Source organism: Hemibagrus wyckioides, linkage group LG05 (genome assembly GCF_019097595.1).
Source record: "Hemibagrus wyckioides isolate EC202008001 linkage group LG05, SWU_Hwy_1.0, whole genome shotgun sequence".
Taxonomy (NCBI): Eukaryota; Metazoa; Chordata; class Actinopteri; order Siluriformes; family Bagridae; genus Hemibagrus; species Hemibagrus wyckioides.
The window spans coordinates 9,856,160-9,876,855 of NC_080714.1; the positions used below are offsets into that span (position 1 = coordinate 9,856,160).

A 20,696-nucleotide genomic window follows, 5' to 3' on the forward strand; every position below is an offset into this window, starting at 1 on the left:
TCTGATCTTTAACAGGATCTGAACACGTTTCTTCAACTCATTTTTCAGGTGTGTGTGTGTGAGAGAGATTACCTCCTGATTCATATTTTTCAAACATGATGGTCTAGTTTTACTTCATAGAGTCCTACATTACCCACAATACCCCTGGACTGCCTGCTGATAGTGGATCAGTAGATTTCAGTGTAAAGATGGATCTCCGGTTTTCTCCCTCAGTCCAGAGCCGTTCATGCTAGGCGTCTGTAAATTGTCCGTAGTGTGTGAATGGATGTGTGATTCTGCGCTGGTCCAGTCTCTCCTCCACCGTGTCCCTCAAGACTCCTGGAACAGACTCCAGACTCCACCTGACCCCGTGTAGGATGGATGATTAATATTGCTGAAAAATGGTCCTGAGAATTTGCCATGGCACTAGCTTTGTCCCCCTGTGATGACATCACCACACACAAGCGAGACGTTTCTCACAGGGATAATGTGAATACAGCATTAACTAATGAAGTGCTGTTGGAATCCTGAAAGCCCATGGAACATAGTCTGTGTTTCAGGATGGAGTTTTCCTTTACCATTTTCACTTCAATAAGATGACTGGGTTCTTTATTCAACACTGGTGATTTTCCTCATGTTCTTCTTCAAAATTGAGGTCAGATTTGTGTCTAACATCAAGCTGATGGTATCTTATACAAAATGGAGGTAAAAACAGCTTGACAAAAAAAAAAAGATTGATTTTATTTGGGTTTATTTGTCCCCTTAGAGAAAAGTTACTGTAACTTATGATGAAACATTCTCTCCAAATGGGCGTGGTCTCTTTCGACATGACCCCGCCCCCCATGCACCAGAGACTGATCGTTACTGAAGCAGTACTGGCAGCTTGTGGTGATCCAAACACTAATTAAGTCACTTTTTTGTGATGTTTTTTTCCCCCTTTAATTGGTCAGTCATTTTGAGCAGCTGAGAGAAAGCAAGCTCTGTCCAGAAGTAATTTAAAACATTTTTAGGAGCTCAATTTACTACGAAAAGTCTGGTTAGTTTCCTACATTAAAATCATGAACTTGAACTTGGTGTAGCTTACAACTCTTAATCATATGTTTGAGAAGAAACGGCATGAGCTTTCTAGCCATTTCAACGTTTCTGACTGGTTTTATTATTATTATTATTATTATTATTATTATTATTATTATTATTAACAAAAACTAGTAGGACAGAAGTACAGCAGCAAAAGAATGAAAAGCAAGCAGAAATACTGCACATGTAAAAGTTTGTCTTTCTCCAGCAGGTGGCAGTGTTTCCTCATGGAGCAGAACCTGAACCTGACAGTTGTTCAGCTTTACACATCTACACTATATCGCCAAAAGTTTTGGGACACCCCTCCAAATCATTCATCTCCCCTTAGTTCCAGTGAAAGGAACTCTTAATGCTTCAGCATACTAAGACATTTCGGACAATTTCATGCTCCCAACTTTGTGGGAACAGTTTGGGGATGACCCCTTCCTGTTCCAACATGACTGCACACCAGTGCACAAAGCAAGGTCCATAAAGACATGGATGAGTGAGAATGGTGTGGAGGATCTTCACAGGTTCCTGACCTCAACCTGATAGAACACCTTTGGGATGAATTACAGTGGAGATTGTGAGCCAGACCTTCTCCTCCAACATCAGTGCCTGACCTCACCAATGCGCGTCTAGTGGAATGGTCAAAAATTCCCTTAAACACACTCCTAAACCTTGTGGAAATCCTTCCCAGAAGAGTTGAAGCTGTTATAGCTGTAAAGGGCGGGACAACTCCATATTACATTCATGTGCATGTAAAGGCAGGTGTCCCAAAACTTTTGGCAATCTAGTGTATGATGAGTAAATATTTAAAACAGAACAATAAAGCAGCTACTTGCTTGAAAAGGTAGTAATTCTTCAAATTTGCAGCATCTTTACTCGCCATATTTCACTTTGTATTCGTTTGTCTCGATCTTCATATGATGATTTGCCTTAGCTGATCTCCGCATAGACACAACAGGAGACACGAGACAACCAGAACTCAGCTTTATGTTTTTATATGAAATTTTCACAGACTTTCCGTATATCTCACAGTTTTGACCTGGGCATGACATCTGGCTGGTCCTCACAAGGAATTTTACAAAAAAAAAAACTGAGCTTTTATTTATTTCTTTTTTAAATGGATTAGGCTAATGATAGGGTTATGGTGCAATTAATTAGCTGCATTATTATTAGTAGTAGTAGTAATATGGTGTGAGTGGAAGTATTTCAGAAGGATAGTAAGAAAGTGCAGAACTGATAGTATGAAAAGTGTGAGGCTTCAGGAGCTGAATAATAAACACACAAAGTTGCACAACAGTGAAGAGTGTGAGAGTGAAGCTTCACAGCCTGCTGTTTTTCTAGTCAGGACAGTAAAATTAGCTGTCGGCTGAATAGTGAATGAGTAACGGTGTGGAAATGGTGTGTGTGTATAGAGTGTGTAGCATGCACATGACCGTATTTGGCCTGTTGGCTCCAGGTTGAAGTTGTGCTTAGTCACCCCAGATGTCGTTACTTTGGCTCTAAACACCAATCCTCTCTCCAATCTGATTAAAAGCTTCTAGCAGCTTTCAGCTCATGTTCCGAAATGAAGGCAGGCTGGAGTTTACTTTAGCAGGAGTGAGGAAACAAGCCAGATGAGAGGAACTGTTTTAGCAAGTTGGTTGACTGATTACATTAACATCTTAGAGGAGGGATAGGTGTGACAACATGACTTAGCAAAAGCTATAGTCTTAAAGGGGTACTTTTATATTTTGGCAGTCATAATATGCAAGAAAAGGAACAGGTGTTGATTGATGCTTGTCTAACTTCAGTACAGATGATGGTGTCTAAGTAAAATGGCCACCACGACCCGGCCAGAACAATTTCTTGGTACACATTCGACACGTCTCTGGAAGACGTACAGGGAAAGGGGTATTAAAAAGGGGTTGATGATGTTGATGTTCCGTCAGTTAATGTTGGTGGAAGAGATCACTAACACTTTTTTTAAGACTGGTTTGAGATATGACTGACTGTCATGGATATAACATAGGATTCATATCCTGTTCATCCTCATTCAGTTTGATTGTTACTCTGATATTACAGAACATACTGATGGTACACAGGAATTCATAAATAACTCGGATATACACCGATCAGGCATAACATTATGAGCAGTGAGGGGTGAAGTGAATAACACTGATGATCTCCTCATCATGGCACCTGTTAGTGGGTGGGATATATTAGGCAGCAAGTCAACATTTTGTCCTCAAAGTTGATGTGTTAGAAGCAGGAAAAATGGACAAGTGTAAGGATTTGAGCGAGTTTGACAAGGGCCAAATTGTGATGGCTAGATGACTGGATCAGAGCATCTCCAAAACTGCAGTTCTTGTGGGGTGTTCCCGGTCTGCAGTGGTCAGTATCTATCAAAAAAGGTTCAAGGAAGGAACCGGCGACAGGGTCATGGGCGGCCAAGGCTCATTGATGGACGTGGGGAGTGAAGGCTGGCCCGTGTGATCCGATCCAACAGACGAGCTACTGATGCTGAAGAAGTTAATGCTGGTGCTGATAGAAATGTGTCAGAATACACAGTGCATGATGGGTCTGTTTTGGCAGCAAAAGGGGAACCAACACAATATTAGGCATAATGTTATGCCTGGTCAGTGTATGTGCTATATTTCTGGGTAACTGAGTTACAGAATACACAGTGAGTTCAGAATACACAGTGCATGATGGATCAGGGCTGTTTCGGCAGCAAAAGGGGGACCAACACAATATTAGGCAGGTGGTCATAATGTTACGCCTGATCGGTGTAAATTGAACCACACCACAAAGAAGGAGTTTATTCATCCCTAGCAAAAAGTGATGCTTCAGGGTATTTAAACAGGGTCTCATATTGTCATTTCAAAATCTTTAAAATAAAATTGAATAATTAAATTAAATTAAATTAAATGTTAAGGCTGTTGACGCTGCAGTGTGTCTTTATTGCTCAGGATGAAGAACTGGTGCATTTTATTAACCATCATAATAGCATCTTAATCAATAGTGTATAAAGTAATGCTTTACCAAATGAAATGGCTTTTATTCCCTTCAGCAGTTTTGAAAATTCATCAACAGTGTTAAAAGATAAAACCGTACTCATGACAATAAACAATTTTTAAAAAAAGTTTGATCCAATCTTAATATCCTTTTTATTTTAGTTAATCAGACCGCTGTATTGTGTCCAGTTTATTTGGAATGGTTAGTAGTAGTAGTATCCATGGCAACTAAAAAAAAATTTTTTTTTTAACCATAAATTCACACAGATAGATTTCACTATTTAAAGTTAGATCTCTGTGAGCAATTTCAAGCAAGATATATTCACTGGACCAAAGGATTTCATCTTTAAATGTGCAGCAGAGAGTAAATGTGGTTGGCTATTTGAAATGTCAGTCAAACACCTCAATTCTTAGTCGTGTTTATTGACAGAAAGCACCAGATTGTTTAGATGTGCAGCTGATGAAAATAATGCATTATGAACTTTAGAAGGTTTGCGTTCTCTCACTCTCTCTCTCTGTCTGTCTCTCTCTCTCTCTCTCTCACTCTCTCTCTCTGTCTCTCTCTCACTCTCTCTCTCTCTCTCTCTGTCTGTCTCTCTCTCACTCTCTCTGTCTGCCTCTCCCCCCCCCTCTCTGTCTGTCTCTCTCTCTCTCACTCTCTCCCTCCCTCTCCATCTCTCTCTCTCTCTCTCTCTCTCTGATTTCTTTGTGTTACTTTTTGTGGGCAGTATCATTGATTATCTTCTTCACGGCCTGAATAATGGCGTCACTGTCGATATTGAACAGTCTGAGTAGCTCTCTGGGTTTCCCGCTGCGGGGCACGCGAGACACGGCGAGGCCATGCACGGTGAAGTCGTGTTCATTCACCACCGCTGAACACACGGCCTCTCCCAGGCCACCTGCACAATCACACAACATAATCACATGATGTTAAACAACATGGAGCATGTGTCGCCTCATAAAAACCCAACAAACGTTTGGCCATATAATGCAGGACAGAATAGAGCAGAAAGAATAAATACATTTACAAATTATTTATGAGGCAGTTTTGTGGGTCATTCTAAGCCTATGGGACACACCCGCCCCCACCCCCACCCCCCTCTCTCACTATTCAGACATCTCACCCAGTCTCATGCATCTGTAGCAACTAAGTCATTTGATATTAAACAATATGCTTTAAGATGAAAGAGTTTAAGGGGCCAAGGTTAAACCTAAAAGGCCTGTGATATATCACTATTAGCACTTTATAACACTCACCTTCATAGTAATGGTCCTCCACAGTAACGATGCGACCCCCTGTAGCCCGGGCATTTTCAATAATTGTCTTTGAGTCCAGGGGTTTAATAGTGAATAAGTCGATCACTCGAATGTTGATGCCCTCTGAGAAGACAAATAATCTCACTAATAATAGACTCAAATTCATTCCTCTTCAGTAATTCATTTATTTATTTCTGTTCAGGGTCCCAGTGGATGCAGGGTCCCAGGAACGCTAGATGTAGAGCAGGAATACTCTCTATATGGGATGGCAGTTTATCACAGGACACAAAACTCCTAAATCCACCTGATGAATATATTCCTCCTACACGCTGTTATGAGTAATTACATCTCAAATAATCGTATTGATGATTGATACCATTATTAGTGCTACAAGATGAAGGGGTGGAGTTTCTAGCCATCCCAGATTTGAGCCCCAGTCACATATATGCATCCTGAATTCTTTTTCTGAAATGGATTTATCATTACCGTCAATGAGATTCCAAATGGCTTCTTCAATGGCACCACTGTGGACTGAAGACCATCAATGCCTACAGAATGCCTTCTCAGTCATGTTCACTTTTAGTGGTGCAAAGTGTCTGTCAAACACTGTTACTCCCAATTTGTGCATTTATTCTTGTCTACATTATTTTGTGCGTTCTCTCTCCTATCCTAAGACACACCAAAGTGACCATCACTGCAGTTGTCTGGTCACTTGAATCCTGTCTAAATAGATCCAAATAAATGATTTTCCAGACTAATGATGCTTCCTAAGCTATGTTCACACATACAATTTTTTTTGCAACAGTCCCTGAACAATGAAACATCCAGGAGGAGACCCTACTACTGGTTGCCATGGCAATAATGTTTATCCTGGTTTGGCACTGTTAACTAGCATTCCACTTGACAACAAATCTTGACACTGAAATGAAACATTCTGGAGGAAGGCTTGATGTTTGAATATAAAATTTTGTAGTGTACATCATATCATATATAAGAGGTGAAGCCGTGTTGCTCTCTGCCACGGATCACGAGCGCTCTACTGTCTTCGCTCTCATTGGTAGTCGCTGCACCAATCGCTCCATATTTGCAGGAAGTTAAAAATCTCTCTTCGTTTGACACAAGGCTGGACACGCCCACATCTACTCACCAATGGTCGCTGTCACTATCTAGCACATAATGTAATCTAGTATACAGCCGTAATTCCACTTGATGTAGCTAATGAGTAGAAATCTGTGCTATAGTATGAAAAGCTTTATCTTGCTGGATATTTTTTGGTTCCTTTCTGTGTTCTGTACCTTTCTTCAGCTGCTCAGCTGCATCAAGAGCCTCATGTAGAGTTACAGCAGCTCCAATCACAGTGACCTGGTCGTTGCTGGTCTTGTATACAACCTGCATGTAAAACACCACACCATGTGATAGATCTTATTCATTCGACACCAACACACATCTTTCATCTAATCTATTCAGGTCTGATGTATTCTGTCTGTAATATAGGACGCAGGATATAACCAGATATGAAAACATTATTTAGATGTGTTCTAAACAGATACATGTAGAAGATTCTTTTTTTTTTTTTTTTTTCTTTTAGCAAATATCTCTATTTTAGACCAATCATGAACTGGAGCTGAGATTGAGGAACTCTCAGAGCCAATGTGTTTCAGTGTTTGCAGGTCATGAACAACTTCGGGTTTAAGTCTGAATACAGACACAGAGGGTGACACTGACTAGAAGAACATTCTATTAAACACTGTGTCCTTTGATATTCATCTAAACTAATCTTCATCTTACGCATGTGGCAGACATGGAATAACTGTAAATAGAATAAATCGTAAAAGAACGGAACTTGTTTTAGCTGTGTGTGTGTGTGTGTGTGTACTTGACCTCCTGCTGAAATGAACAATAGATGTTACTGTAAGTTCACAGACTAACAGACGACAGAGTTTTTAGTAACACACCTTCGCCTGGCCTACACGGAACTCTTCGTTGCTGTCGTAGATTACAGGATTTTCAGGGCGACTGGTTCGGATGAAGCAAATACCCTATAAAAACAGGGCGGGCAGCCTCGCATGAGTACAACCTCTTTACAGACTGTTATCAGGGTTAAAATATATACAGTGAAACCAGGGCTTGAAACTAACACTGAGCTTCACCATCAATTCTGACTAATTGTTTTTTTTATCTAAATTTAGGAGCCAGGATCAGGATGCAAATGTAATTGAAAACTCTATGTTGAAAATCAGTTCCAATGGAACACACAGACAATTCATTTCATTTTCTCCTTCTCTCTCTTTACACTCTATTCAGTGGATGCTGTGTTCACACCAGCGGCCTAACAAAGCTTGTGCAAGGTGACAGTAAATAAGAACTATTAAATAAACCAGGACCATAGTGATTAATCTGAGTGAACAATGCATGCACAGAGACTGGCTTTCTGCAGGTTTTATCCTGTTGTTTTTGCAGGTGAGCAAGTGCCTTGTGTTAAACCGGTTTTAACATATTCTGGCTTGTGAGAGAACTGTGAGAACCTTCGTGTTAGCAGCCAGCTCCACTGCCTTCTCAGTGGACACGGCATCACTCGGGTAGAACACAGTGGCAGTGGGAATGGCTCTGAACATCGCCAAGTCTTCCAGCGCCATCTGAGACGGACCATCCTCTCCTGAAATACATAACACACAGTGAACACACAAAACCCAGGTGGTTAGGTAATATATCAGTTTTGTCTACACCGGTATAACAGTAATGCAGAAATGCAGTCTGCACTGTTCGAGCAGTGCCAGAAAGCTTTACAGTGAAGTAACACGAATACTTGTTTGCGTTCGCACAAGATGAATTTCTCCCTAGTATAACCAACAATACTGATGCCACTGTGGATTGCAAGCGTGGCGAAATGAGAAAGAGGAAGATGTGAGGAAACTAACTATAAGGAAGTGAGCAAGAAAAGAAGAACTGTCACAAGAGAAAGTATTTCCTGCCAAGTTTCATTACAATGGTAACAAAATACTTTGCTCACAATGGCAGGGGCATTTATTGTAATTTGGCTTCTGCAAACTGACTGTGAAAGTTGCTCATTAAAGGTCAGGTTTGCAGAAGTGTAGCAAGTGGGACTGAATTACACTTTGATTATCACTGGAGAATATACACAGAAGATTTATTAATTTATTAAACACAAATATGCTTGTAAGAATCTAAGGATCAGCTTGCTAGATTCAGCTCGCTATACCAGCGCCTCTGACAGTAGACTAATCACAGACCTAGTGATATTAATGCATTATTTCTTTAGTAACTCTGGCTGCTGCTCCTGAATAATCTAAAGGTGCCTCCCTAATTCTATACTTATGCACTACACTGTGTAGTATAAATAGTGTGAGTAGTCCCCGGATGACACTGAAGGAAAAAAAAAAACTGTGTGGAATGTTGGACACTTCATGTCCTTAACCCTCGCAGCTTTGCTCACGTAGTGGAAGAAAGCCCAGGGCTACCAGGCGCTGACGCTGGATGGGAAAAAAGTTTCAAGATGGCTGACGACACAAATGTCTTTTCAATTAGACCACATGCTGTGTGGTTTTCGTCCAAGATTTAAAAAATTCGCATCACATGTGTTTGATGTCAATTTGCCATCGGCTAAAAAACTATTATACTAACTATACTGCCAGTTATTGTTCCGTTTGAGACAATACTGCCCTTAAACTACATATACTAGAGGACAGAGTACATAGTGCATAGTGTGCAGTATGTCATTTGGGACAAGACTGATAACAAATAGATTTTTTGAAATAAATGTTGTTATTTAACTAAGAAAAACATGTTATCATTGATATGGGAGAGTGTTCAGTATATAGCCTCATTTATTTAACAGAACTGGACTTTGGTTCCTCACTTTTTCTTGTTTATTAATTCAGGAGAGGAGAAAAAAAAAAAAAGACACTGGCGAGTGAATAACTGTTCATAGCGGCTGCTATCAAGGGCGTGCTAACAGGAACTTGTTTCATAAATGTACCACAACATTAAATGGAACTATAAAATGACAAACACGTACGATGTGTCGTTTTTAGTTGATAAAACGTTATAATGAATGTCACATTGCTGTGCTATAAGAGCACAACCTGCTGTGACATGCGGTTATCTGGAAGTAATAACAGGAACTCTGCCTTGTGTGTATTACCTATGTAGTTCAGAATAAAAGTTCAGGGGTCAGTGGGCACTAACCGATGGAAACGCCACAGTGTGAGCCGCAGAGGTTGACGTTGCTCTCTGAGATGGCGGCCATGCGCAACTGGTCATAGGCCCGGGTGAAGAACGTGGCAAACGTGGAAGCAAAAACAACGTTGCGGTCCCGAGTCGCACAGCCCACTGCTACACTCACCTAAAAAAACAAAACAAAAACAGAAACACAACATTACTCAAAGCACTTCATTACATACAATACAATACAGACAGGGCTCCAGAGAATAAAAGAGACTATAAGAGAACTGAATGAGAAAAGTAAAATCCATTTCCTTTTCAATTGCATACTGCTTTTAAAAATGAACAATGCCACAAAGCAGTTTTACAGAAATATATAAAATCATCCCTAATGAGAAAGCCAAAGGCAACGATGGTAAGGAATATCTCCCGAAGATGATATGAGGAAGAACCGGACTCAAAAGGGAAGCCATCCTCATCTGGATGACACCGGATAGTGTGATTATTTCCCTTCTATAACTGTGCACTACATGCACTAATAGTGCGATCGTGTAAACAAGTAAACTGATTCTAGTTTTAAGAAGTATAACCTGTTTTGTATGTTTGCGAGTTTCAGTAAATGCAGAAAGCTTCTAGGTCTAATGCAGCAAGCTTTATATTGCTGTTGCCTTGAGAAATCTGCAAAATGCAAACAAGTGAAACTATTCTTTGCAAGACTGCAAGAGGCTGTGTAGTAATAATTCAGCAACATTGCTACTTCCTTTACAAAACTTTCCTCTTTGATGGCTCCACAGCAGCTACCTGTTTTGACAGCTTACTGTAATGGCTGAGGCAATGAAGCACACATGCAACATGCTGAAGCCCTTCCATTCCTCGCTCTTATACATAAAAGAATCCCTTTACACTGCCTTCTTATGTAGGTTCTATTTAATAAACCTCAGCTTTCCATCTAAACTTGTCACCCAAATGAGGATAGCTTCCATTCTGAGCCTGGTTTCTTTCTCATGTCATCTCAGGGAGTTTTTCCTTGCCACCGTCGCCTCAGGCTTGCTCATTAGGAATAAAATAGTTACTTAACTTCAATTTTTTTCCTCCATGTTTCTACACTTCTGTAAATCTGCTTTGAGACAATGTCCATTGTTAAAAGCGCTATACTTTTGTCAAAAGTACATGTAACTAAGATGTGGATATGACTGCCATGATAATCAGCTGTGACCAAGACTCTTAAACAGAGATTGTTAAATGTATTAATATTTATTGTTTTGTCTTATCTTTGAATACAGATATTATTACGCTTCTTCAATTTCATTTTGAGGGAATTATGTAAAATGTTTACTTATTTGATGGTAAGAGATGGGAAGCATTATTACTCTCTCAGGCTAGCTAAGATTTGGGAGATTTGAGATGAGGCTGCTGTTAGTTCATTTAACATCAGTAAATAGTTCAGTGCCTGATTTGAAGCGTTTTATTGGTTTTTCTTTTCTTTTCTAAATGTTTCGTTTACTTTTAAGCGAAAGCTTGAGGGAATAATCTGAAGCAGTAATTTTATTTATTTACATGAGCAATCTGAAATAAAGGCTGTGTAGTCACGCACCATGTTCTGTTCTGCGATGTAGCACTCCACATAGCGGTTGGGAAATTCATTCTTGAAAAGCTCGGAAAAGGTGGAATTCTTTGTGTCTGCGTCCATGACAACGACGCGCTCATTAGACCGGCCGAGTTTCGCAAGAGCCAGACCGTAGGCCTTCCTGGTAGCCATCTGAAAAACAATTAGCGCAAAGTTCTTTCAGCAACCATGTTCATTCATGCTAAGAGAAGGAACATGGTGGGGAATTTCTGCAATGTTCAGGTCTACACATAATATGTGTCATTAAACTAGTCAGATTTATTTGTGCCAAAACAAAAAAAATTGACCTGGTGAGTAAGCATCACCTAAATATTAGGGTTTGGCTTATACCAGTTTCTTCGAGGTACCTTCTCTCCAAGTTTGTAGCTGGGTTCGCTGGGCATGTGGATGTTTTTCAGGCTGACGGCAGGTGCGTCTTCAGTCGGTGTGAAAGGAGAGAGCTTGCTGCTGCTTGTAATTTGACTTTGCAGATCCTTTATTACACTCTCAGCCATGTCCTTAGGCAAGGGTTTACCATGCCAGCCCATCTTATCCTCGGTGGCTATAATACACACACACACACACACACACACACGCACACACACAGACCTATAGATTTCTTGCAAAATAGCTGAAATGCATGGCTGTTTAACAGGTCAGTGGGTCAGTACTATTTGCCTTTTTTCTTCATAAGTCTATATAGTGTTCAGATCATAATACCATCAATCTGCTGTCCCCATAAAGAGAGCGAGTTCCCATTTGTGAGTCTGGATCCTCTCATGGTTTCTTCCTCATAAACAGAACTCATTAGATGGCTCTGCTTTGCTCAGTACAGGGCTACATCTACACGCTACCAACCCTCTACAAACTGGCATTTGACAGATAAAAAAACGATATGAATTTAAAGGATTTTAGTGGGTCTGTAGGTTTCTGCAGAATTAATAATGACGTAAGAGTTTGTGCGTATGGATTCTCCTCACATATACAGTTTGTTTGGCTTTAATTATGACTGAATAAACCAGACATCTAGATTTTGTACATTTTCTGGATGAACTCTGGGTCAGCAACATACAAATCTAATAATCTCCTCAATAGTGTTTTTGTATGATGTAGTGTATAGTAGCTATCACAACATTGTAGGAAAAAGGATATCCATTATTGGATTATAATTGTTGGACAATATAAATACAGCTCTGGAAAAAAATGAGAGACCACTGCAAAATAATGAGTTTCTTATGTTTTTTTCTTACAGGTTCATGTATTGGTGAGATGAACAGTTTTGTTTCATTTTTTGTGAACTGCTGACAATATTTCTCCTAACTTCAAAATATAACTATTGTTATTTAGAGTGTATATTTAAAGGAAATGACGACACATGAAAATAAGCCAAGATCATGCAGTATTTGCAGAGCTTTAATAACTCAAATAAAACAAAATGCAAATAATTTGTAAACAAATTGTGTTAATGCTTTGGCTAAATAACATTAAGAAATCAGTATTTGGTGGAATAACCTCGATTTGCATGCATTTTGCTGTTGGGGAACTTTATACCACTCTTTTTGCAAAAAAGCAAACAGCTCAGCTTTGCTTGATGGTTTGTGATCATCCATCTTCCTCTTGATGACATTCCAGAGATTTTCAATAGGGTTCAAATCTGGAGATTGGGCAGTGGTCTCTTATTTTTTTCTTCCAGAGCTGTGTATATATAAACTATCTGATCTCTGTGCACATGTACAGTGTTTTTCATGTGTGTGTGTGTGTGTGTCGTACCTGGAATGCCTTTGCCTTTAAAGGTATGGGCAACAATGCAAGTGGGCTGGTCATGGGATTGACCCAGGGCCTTACACAACTCCTCCACATTGTGGCCATCCACAATGACAGTATGCCATCTACACACACACAGTCCCAGGTTATTAAACATATTAAAGCACATTATTCAGTAGCTATGATGAATCAGTAAACTAAACTAAAATGTAGAGAGTGTAGTTATGTGCTGGTCCAGAATGTAAGTTTGCACCTGCTACTGTGTCCTGGGAGTTTAAGCAATGTGATACGCTTTGTGTTATTATTATATTTATATTTCTATTATCAGCATGTCTTCAGTCACAGTGAATCTGGAGCCTTTCCCAGGCAGGCTGGATGTGAGGTGAAATACACACTGGATGCTACACACTCACCCAAAGGCCTCACAGCGTTTCTTGTACTTCTCCACCTGGTGCTGTAGGGGTGCGGGGTCACTCTGGCCAAGACGGTTGATGTCCAGAATGGCCACCAAGTTGTTCAACTGATAGAAGGAAGCAAAGGCCATGGCCTCCCACACCGAGCCCTCAGACAGCTCACCATCACCCAGCAAGCAGAACACACGGTAACTACACCACCAGAAAGATGAAGAAATAAATAAAAAGAAATAAACAGATCCTATCCAAAATACTGGAAATGTATATTTTTCGTACAGAAACAAACCATGGGCCTTTTTAAAGCTTAGAATACTATATAATGTGTATTTAAATGATAAGCAAAATTAATTCAAATAAAAGTCATTAAAAATATAAAATCGGTTCATTTTTAAATACTAAATGTGGATCATTCATCTTTTTATTTTACATGTTAAAAATTATATATATATATTATTTTAAATATATATATATATATATATATATTTTTTTAAATATGAATTATATTAGCTTTATCTAAATATGTAATAAAATTATATAGATATAAATTATATTAGAATTATACAGATATGCTTAAGATATTATAGTGTCAAGGAGAAAGAAAGAAAGAAAGAAAGAAAGAAAGAAAGAAAGAAAGAAAGAAAGAAAGAAAGAAAGAAAGAAACTAGGGTAGGAGATGTTTTAGATCAACAATAGTTGAATGGTTTTAAATTAAATTGATTGTTTTGCAATACAGTCAGTGACACACACACACACACACACACACTCCTTTCCCTCTCCCTTGCTCTCTCTTTCTCTCTCGCTCTCTCGCACACACACACACACACACACACCATTTGGTTCAGCCATGTTTCCAGTTAAATAGACATGTTTGTATTAATGTAGTGTGATTAGACGGCACAGTGAGAACTTGCATGCACATTCCACAAGACGCCATGAAAAGAAAACGCTGACTCTGTCCCTCCAACACAAACACACCTGGCAAGACAGTGCACACTCAGAATATCTTACTGATCTGATTTTGTAAACGCAAAATGACACAATAATTAACATTTGACCAGACGACAATCACTGACTTGAGAATCCTATAAATTGTAGTCTGTCTGGGTATCTAGAATAGACATCAGATGTTATGAGATATTGGGGTGGTCATGGTTGTACTTTAGTGAAAAGGGTAAAAAATAAATCGACAGAGAACTGATGAGGAGACGCTGAAGAGAGAGGGAACAGATGCAGGCATTAGTAGTACTTCATGTGTATTGTTTTATACCTGGCCTTGTCAAAGTATTTTCCAGTATAAGCCATCCCACATGCAGCACCGAGTCCTTGCCCAAGAGAACCTGTGGCTACGTCCACAAACTGCTGCTTCTGCATTTAAAAAAAACAACAACACAGATACACGTTTGTCCAAAACTACATCCTTCAAGCATTTTTAAGACATTATCACATCCCATGCTGTATAATGAAGAGTTTGTGATTATACATGTTCTAATACGCTATCGACACAAATTTGCAATAATCAACAATAAATCATTCTGCATAATGTGTGTTTTGTTTACAAAGGACATTAATTATGAATTTTTTAGAAATGACACCGAATACTTGTCATCGGTTTCTAGTTCTTATTGTGGAATGTTCACGAGACAACAAACAGTCGTTTCCTCACCAGCTTCTCGTTTCAAGATAATAATTTAAAAACTATTCAGCTTGTTGAAATCGCAATGCGGAAGGTTCTCTGTATTCAAGATTTTCCCGTGGTGAACACTATTACAAATCACTCGAGACTACTTCCACAAACGTTAAATGGATGTCTTTCAACAGAAAGCGCCACCTACACAGATCAGCCATACCATTAAAACCTCTGACATGTTAAGATAATAACACTGATTATCTTGGGAAACTGGTCAAGAAGTGGGATATATTAGAAGTGAACAGTCAGTTCCTGAAGTTGATGTGTTGGACAAAGGAAAAATGGGCAAGCGTAAGGATTTGACAAGGGCCAAATTGTGTCCTGGCATTTATGTGGATGTTACTTTGACCAGTATTACCTACCTAAATATTGTTGCAGACAAAATACACTCCTTTATTTCCAAGCGGTAAAGCAGGAGAATGCTTCCTCCCACAGCGCAAAAACTGTTCAGGAATGGTGTGAGGAACATGACAGAGTTCAAGGTGTTGACTCGGCCCTTAACCCTCGACGGCTCAGTTGTATAAATGAGATAAAATGTAAGGCGCTCTGGATAAGGGCGTCTACCAAATGCTATAAATGTAAACAAGTCTGATCCACTTCACAACTCAGGACTCAAAAGGTCTGCTAGTAACGTCTTGGCTAAGCTGTACAGCTGGTTGTTTTTCTCGCTACCTCCATCTTTTAGTCCCTCTATTATTATTATTCACTCTCTTTTCCTTCTCTTCTATTTCTCTGTCCTCCCCTTGAATCCTTTCAAAGTTCCTTCACTTTTTTTTTTTTTGCATTAAATGTCCTACTAAATGTTTACAGTGATGTTGATTATGTTCAGTTAGATGTTGAAATAAATCATAATAATAATAAATAAAATGATGACAGGCTAAAACTAATAGCAATGCAGGCGCAGGAACTCTATGGGGTGCTTTCCAGACATTGTGTATTATAAGTAAGTTACAGTATATTGTGGAAGAAATCTCTATAATATCAAATAAGCCAAAGATTAAAAATAGAGTTTATTGTGGAAGTTCATGTATATGTATTTGCTTACTGGAACTGGATGGCCCTCCAAGATGGAGTCAATCTTGCGGAGGTTAAGCAGCTCGCTCTCTTGAAGGTATCCAGCTTCTGCCCAGGCAGCGTAGAGCACTGGAGCAGCATGACCCTTAAACACACACACACACACACACACACACAAAGTTCATACATAAACCAATGATTTAGTACATACTGGTATATTTAATCATACGTACAAATGCACAGAGAAGTGAAACAGTGGTTGTAGCTCATCTTTCTCAAAATTGAATGTGTTCTGAGATGCTTTTCTGCTCACCACGGTTGTAAAGGGTGCTTATATGAGCGACTATAAACCTCCTGTCAGCTTGAACCAAGCTGGACATTCTCTTTTAATCTCTCTCATCAACAAAGCCTTTCTGTTTGTTTTATTCATTTTGCACCAAACTATAGTGAGTGTTGCATGTGAAAAATCCTCCTGCCCCAACCACCCAAAATTCATTCAGATCACGTTCTGATATTTGATGTGAACATTAAGTGAAGCTCTTGGCCTTGTCTAATCTTATCTTATCTGCTGCAACATGATTGGCTGATTGGATATCTGTCTGAATGTGCAGATGTGCAGATCTTAATGAGGAATGAGGCAAGAATACATTGTAAGATTAGATAATTAGCATGTATTGTCTAACTGTTATGGTCTGGTCTGCAATGGAAATAACATCTAAGTTTAAATTAAATTTTAAGGGACCACATGTTACTTACTAGACCCTAGTGAAAATCCATTAACTGAAACTCAATTGTCAACTATCATGTGATCAGGATATTCCATGATATTGATGCACAACTCTGTACACCACACCTGTCTAATCTGTTTTTATTCAAAAGAACGCACATTATCAGGATGATAAGGAAAACTACCGAAACTTATGCAATCTGCCTGAACTGGTTTTGTCACGTCTGGACTAGTGTTAACTTTCACGCACACAATATGACACAACACTATCAGGTTATCTGACACCGCTCAGACGTCTCGTCCTGTCGGAAACTAGGCTATCAATGAAAGAGGCTTCTTCAGTTCATCAGTTATTGTAGAGAATATTTTTTGTATATTTGTGAGCTTGTGGGAATTAAACTTGGCTGTTCGATTCTACGTTAATTATATATGTTTATATCTATTAGCTACGGCAGATAGATATAAACGTGTGTTTGTTACCTTGGACAGGACAAAGCGGTCGTTGTTGGCATTGCGTGGGTCGTCAGGTTTGTATTTCATGGTGTGGAAGAAGAGCACAGACATGATCTCTGCTGCACTGCAACATGATGTTGGGTGTCTGCAGAACGTAGAAAACATGCAAAGATCACACCCAGAAACTATTCAGACTCTTTACACTCCGATTAAAAGAAATTTGTGTGCAAATACATATCACATAAACATACAGTGAAGTTACATAAATATATCTGGAAATAGATTCTAAAAGAACAACAAAATCCAACGCATGCAGATATTATATAATAGGAGGAAATCAAATCAGGAGGAAAGGACTTTAAGCATGTTTAATTGTTCGTTTAATTTCTTCTGTGTACTTTCAGTAAAAGACATTTTGCATGAATACTCTGCTTTTATAACGAGACTTGCTATTAAAAAAAACATAATAATAATAATAATAATAGCATCATATCGTACTATATTTCAGCGTATTCAGGGTTCAAAACAAATGCCATGCCTTTAGGATTCCTTTACTATAAGAAACCATGAAATATTTCACAAATTTAACAGATTTAACTTTGCAAGTGGTCGAGATAAATGCAGAAATGAAAATAGAGGAGATTTTTTAAAACTATATCTAGTGAAAAATGTCAGAATTTCATCATGTGGAAGATTTTCCCACGCAGCCGCACAGACAGCTGGGGATTTCTGTACATCTTTATGAGGAAATTGCAACAGTTGATGATTATAGACAAGTAGTATTAACAAGTTCACTAGTTTATTTAGTTAACTTACCATATCCATTAACTGATAAAAAACTGATACATAAAACTAATTAGAAATAATAGCCTAATGAGATATTTATAGTTACACAGAAATCTTATTAATGCTACAAAATAGAAAGAAATGGACAAAACAAAGAAAACAAACCATGACATGACCACACACTGTCCATTTTGGGCTATTTTTTAACTTACTTCCAGGTTTAAACCAGTTGGCTCAGGTGTGTGAGACTTCACGCGCACGTGACCAGAGCTTTTGATGCACGCGCATTGAGCAAGTGCACGAGGTGCAGCTATAAACACAGCAAAAACTACCGTTCCTTAACTCCTTTATTCAAGACAGACAAACCCAAACATTTTAATGGGGTTTTTTTTTTAGTATGAGAAGAAGTTTTGAACATACACTGTACATATCATAATAGTTTTTAGGCCTAAACCTCGACGTGCACGCGCTTGCCTTATCAGTCTCGAGCATCAGTTAGAGATCTGAAGCTTTATATCTGATTAAGTAAGGAGGTTATCACTGTAACTCTATATTAAGCAGAATAATGTCTTCTGTAACATCAATCAGGAATGTATCTCAGTCTGACATAGAGAGAGAGAGAGAGAGAGAGCGAGAGAGAGAGAGAGATGCGGTGTGTCTCTCACCCGCTGCCGGCTGCAGTGGTCGCCTTTATGGAGTTGATTCGGAGTCGGTTCGCGGTGTTTCTCAGCTCCTGCAGGGTTTGTTTATTTGGCTTGTGATAGTCCTCCATACTGGCGTCCTGGTCCTGTGTGCAGACTTCTGTGGTGGAAAATGAATGAAGAGATCGGTGGTGCGCGATGCACTGTGTGCACGTGTTTATATGCAGCTGTGTGTGTGTGTGTGTGTGTGAGAGAGAGAGAGGGCGTGGAGAGAGGTAGACAGAGGCAGAGAGCAGGGAGACAAATTGCTTAACTTAATTTGAATATCACAATGAAATCAGCTATTAATAAACACAGATTATGAAATGTTTCAGATCGAGAGTGTCTATCCTGCACTAATCTCACACAAGCATCTTTATTTTTTTAGCACGTTTTGTGGCAAGTCCCTCTTCCTTTCAGTCGTGTATAATGGAGCTAGAGAATGAAGAATAATTGACCCATTTTAAAATGACTGAACTTAGACAAAGGTTACTCCTTATCACTTATGGTCCCTTTATATTATATACACTGATCAGGCATAACATTATGACCAGTGACAGGTGCCGTGAATAACACTGATGATCTCCTCATCACGGCACCTGTTAGTGGGTGGGATATATTAGGCAGCAAGTGAACATTTTGTCCTCAAAGTTGATGTGTTAGAAGCAGGAAAAATGGACAAGCGTGAGCGAGTTTGACAAGGACCAAATTGTGACGGCTAGACCACTGGATCAGAGCATCTCCAAAACTGCAGCTCTTGTGGGGTGTTCCCGGTCTGCAGTGGTCAGTATCTATCAAAAGTGGTCCAAGGAAGGAACAGTGGTGAACCGGCGACAGGGTCATGGGCGGCCAAGATCCATCGATGCACGTGGAGAGAGAAGGCTGGCCCGTATGATCCGATCCAACAGACAAGCTCCTGTTGCTCAAATTGCTGAAGAAGTTAATGCCAGTGCTGATAGAAAGGTGTCAGAATACACAGTGCATGATGGGTCTGTTTTGGCAGCAAAAGGGGAACCAACACAATATTAGGCATAATGTTATGCCTGGTCAGTGTATGTGCTATATTTCTGGGTAACTGAGTTCTCTTGGAAATGTGGAGTGAGACTACATAGATAAGGCCAGTGTAACCGACTCTGCCCTGTTAATCCAGAGCACTGACTGTTACATGAACATGTTAGCTGAACATGTTGCTATTACCTAGTGACACGGCTAAGTTTGTTAGCAACAACAAATACACTGAAAATGACAGAAATTGTGGTAGGTACAGAATACAGAGGTGTTTGTATCACCTCACAACAGCCTACAATTTCAGCCACCAGATTTCTGAGACATTTTATGATCACTGTGTAGAAGTCATAATAAACACAGGCTTGCACTTATTTGATTAATTGCTCTTATTAATAAACCACATGTCTAAACAAAACTCTGTGTTGCATACAGTTTGCCTGTCAATAAAAGACATGATTCAAAACAGGATTATTGAAATCATTATTAAAATGTTTTCAGATGGTCTTACGGTGTGCACTGTTCTTGTTGATGTGTTTGGAAACTTTTATTAGCTGAATATTTTCTAGTAGCTGTAGACATTTTATACAATAATAATAGACAGTTTTAGCCAGGGGTCTTTCTCACCATTGCATTACATTATCCATAAAAATGGTCATTTTGCTCAATCTACACTAGAAGTATGAGTGTTTCTTGCTGAAATTGTATGTTTCTTAGTTGTTAGCAATTTTGCCTTACACTTTTGGGTAAGGGGTTTTTGTTTCCTGCCTCCATCCTGTGTGCATGAGTTTGCATGCTCCTCTGATCCAAAGACATGTGTTGTAGTCTGATCGGCTCCTCTAAAATTTCCGTATTGAGTCTGAGAGTGTGCGCTGCCGCGGGTTAGCAAGGTGTCCCCTTCCTTGTACCTTGAGTCCCCTGAAATACAGGTTTCAGGTTCCTTGTAACCCTGTGTAAGATAAGCAGCACTGAAAATGGAAAATAGAGCATGCAGGTATCATGTAATTTCTGCTTAGTGGCTGATGGATTGTGTTTTTTTCCTGCTGCTTCCAGGGCAAGAAAGAGAAACAAAGACAAGATAAAGT

General features: G+C 39.3%; 1 protein-coding gene across 1 annotated transcript; it reads right to left on the bottom strand.

The window, feature by feature from the left end:
• Positions 1–4,440: 4,440 nt before the first annotated feature.
• Positions 4,441–18,796, bottom strand: LOC131353217 (transketolase-like). The gene is made up of 14 exons (XM_058390056.1): positions 18,592–18,796; positions 17,168–17,285; positions 15,992–16,105; positions 14,527–14,624; positions 13,260–13,451; positions 12,853–12,971; positions 11,451–11,644; positions 11,071–11,235; positions 9,501–9,657; positions 7,820–7,950; positions 7,250–7,333; positions 6,590–6,683; positions 5,295–5,417; positions 4,441–4,936 (listed from the first exon to the last, which is right to left on the bottom strand). Exons 1-14 carry the CDS (start codon positions 18,696–18,698, stop codon positions 4,749–4,751), a joined length of 1,884 nt encoding a protein of 627 aa, XP_058246039.1. The 5' UTR covers positions 18,699–18,796; the 3' UTR covers positions 4,441–4,748.
• Positions 18,797–20,696: the final 1,900 nt, after the last annotated feature.

What these genes read in the sequence shown, in the direction of transcription:
- LOC131353217 (XM_058390056.1), bottom strand. Translation starts at nt 18,698, where the DNA reads ATGGAGGACTATCACAAGCCAAATAAACAAACCCTGCAGGAGCTGAGA. An exon ending in GCTACAAACTTGGAGAGAAG is followed by an intron (nt 11,236 to 11,450) that starts GTACCTCGAAGA and finishes ATTGTTTTTCAG; the next exon opens with ATGGCTACCAGGAAGGCCTA. An exon ending in ACATCGCAGAACAGAACATG is followed by an intron (nt 9,658 to 11,070) that starts GTGCGTGACTAC and finishes TTGTTTTTTTAG; the next exon opens with GTGAGTGTAGCAGTGGGCTG.